General features: G+C 49.0%; 1 protein-coding gene across 1 annotated transcript in view; it reads left to right on the forward strand.

The window, feature by feature from the left end:
- The window catches only part of LOC140338810 (attractin-like protein 1), a gene marked incomplete in the record, with an annotated part of 111,367 nt that overhangs the window by 84,328 nt on the left and 25,291 nt on the right, over nt 1-1,748 (forward strand). The window contains 1 exon segment of the mRNA XM_072423113.1: nt 151-265. Coding sequence (XP_072279214.1) covers nt 151-265 — 115 coding nt within the window.

Raw genomic sequence — 1,748 nt, forward strand, 5'->3', positions numbered from 1 at the left:
GCAGAGTATTTCAGGAGAGGAGAGTTATAGAGGACGCAGCAGAGTCATTCTTTAGTACAGAGTTGTCTCTGATTTGGAATGTTTGGTATTTGCCGTTTATTGAATAGATTTTATTTTATGATTTGATCTAATCTTTCTCTTTTCCTCCAGGGGGTGCCGAAACCGATCGCCATAGAGCCGTGTTGTGGTAATAAAGCTGCCGTCCTCACCGTCTTCCTCTGTTTGCCTAGAGGGATCAGCGGGGTTCCTCCGCCCGGGCAGTCAGGTAAGAGACATTTCATACTTCATGCAGTGGTTCCTTTATTCTTTTAATATCAGCAGCCATCCGGCAGTGACAGGTTCTCTTTGTATGTAGTCCCCGGGGCCGCAGCTCAGGGTTATTACAAGTTCATGGCTGCGGAACGTCCTGTCATCTTACCAGAATCACATCATAAATCCCCCGCATCCAGATTGTCCTGACAGGAAACCGCCAGTTAATATAAATTAATGCTCGTTATGGCTAAACAAGGAAAGAAACAATAAATTCAATAACGTCTGATGGTAATGAGCGCTGGAGAGCGACCAGAATACCGCGCACAATGCGAACGCTTCACCGCCGGCACAAAACCTTTCTGCGAGTTTAGGAAAAACAATGAAAAGTTTGCAAAATGATGGGAAAAAGAAATTAAATCTTCATTTGGGTTCTGCAGAGTGACGTCAATGCGTTTGTACAATCCAGGCGGCGTAACTCCTTAAAATATATATTTATTGGTTACACAGCAGCTTGAAACTGAAATCAGGCTTGCAGGAGGCGTGTCCAGGCTGATGGGCGGGAAGGGCTTTGCAGAACAGAGCTTGCGGGTATAATGATGTTTAAACTTCTTTCCTGCTCTGACCATAGACTTCTATGGCGAGTCTTTTGGAGGTATGCATGGTGGGAGGCTGTGGGCATGGGGTGGAGGTTAGTAGGGGGCTGTGGAGGGGGGTGGGGTATTTTTGACCCCGGGGGTAAAGGAAAAGTACCCCTTAAAAGTGCCCTTATCCTCCCGTGCCGTTCATCCAATGATGGAGAGTGTAGAGCAATGGTGGTAGTCGTACCAGATACAGGGGGTATACGTATACAGGGGTCTTACCTGTTGCCCCCGATCCTCCAACTTTACAGATCAATGCTGCTGGGGCCCTGAGGGCCATTTGCTGCCTCTTGGTACTTCCTTTGTGGCCCTCGGGCCCCAGCAGTATAGCTGCTTTAATGGTAGTCACCTGAGCCGCTGGTTGGCCATCAGGGGTGTAAAGTGATCTCTCTATTCCCCCTTTTTTTCACACAGCAGAATCATTGCTTGCAGCTCTCTTTATCTGGGTGAATCATACGCCGATGTGTCCATCATGTCCTGGCACCTGGTGACCCCCATCTGTTAATCTACGGAACCGGCGAAGGTTTATTGGGTTAGAGGGCCGCGGGGAGCGTAATGAGGTTATCATGTACACAGGAATCGTGTCCTCGCATCTGCTGCCATTGTCCTGAGCCTCGCCCGCTCCAGCACGACAGACGATGAATTGCAGAATTATTCACTCGCTGCTAATGGAATAGATGCGGCAAATATGGAACTTTCCAGTACAGCCCTTCCAGGGTGGTAAAATCCCCGCGTTTTATTTGGCCTCTGGCGGAAAACCATGTGCACAGCAACAATCCAAGATCTGAGCTGCTGGTAATGAGCGCGGGGCAGCTTCTCCTACCCACTCAGATAGACTTTGCCCACCAGCCTCCCCTT

Source organism: Pyxicephalus adspersus, chromosome 10 (assembly GCF_032062135.1).
Source record: "Pyxicephalus adspersus chromosome 10, UCB_Pads_2.0, whole genome shotgun sequence".
Lineage (NCBI taxonomy): Eukaryota > Metazoa > Chordata > Amphibia > Anura > Pyxicephalidae > Pyxicephalus > Pyxicephalus adspersus.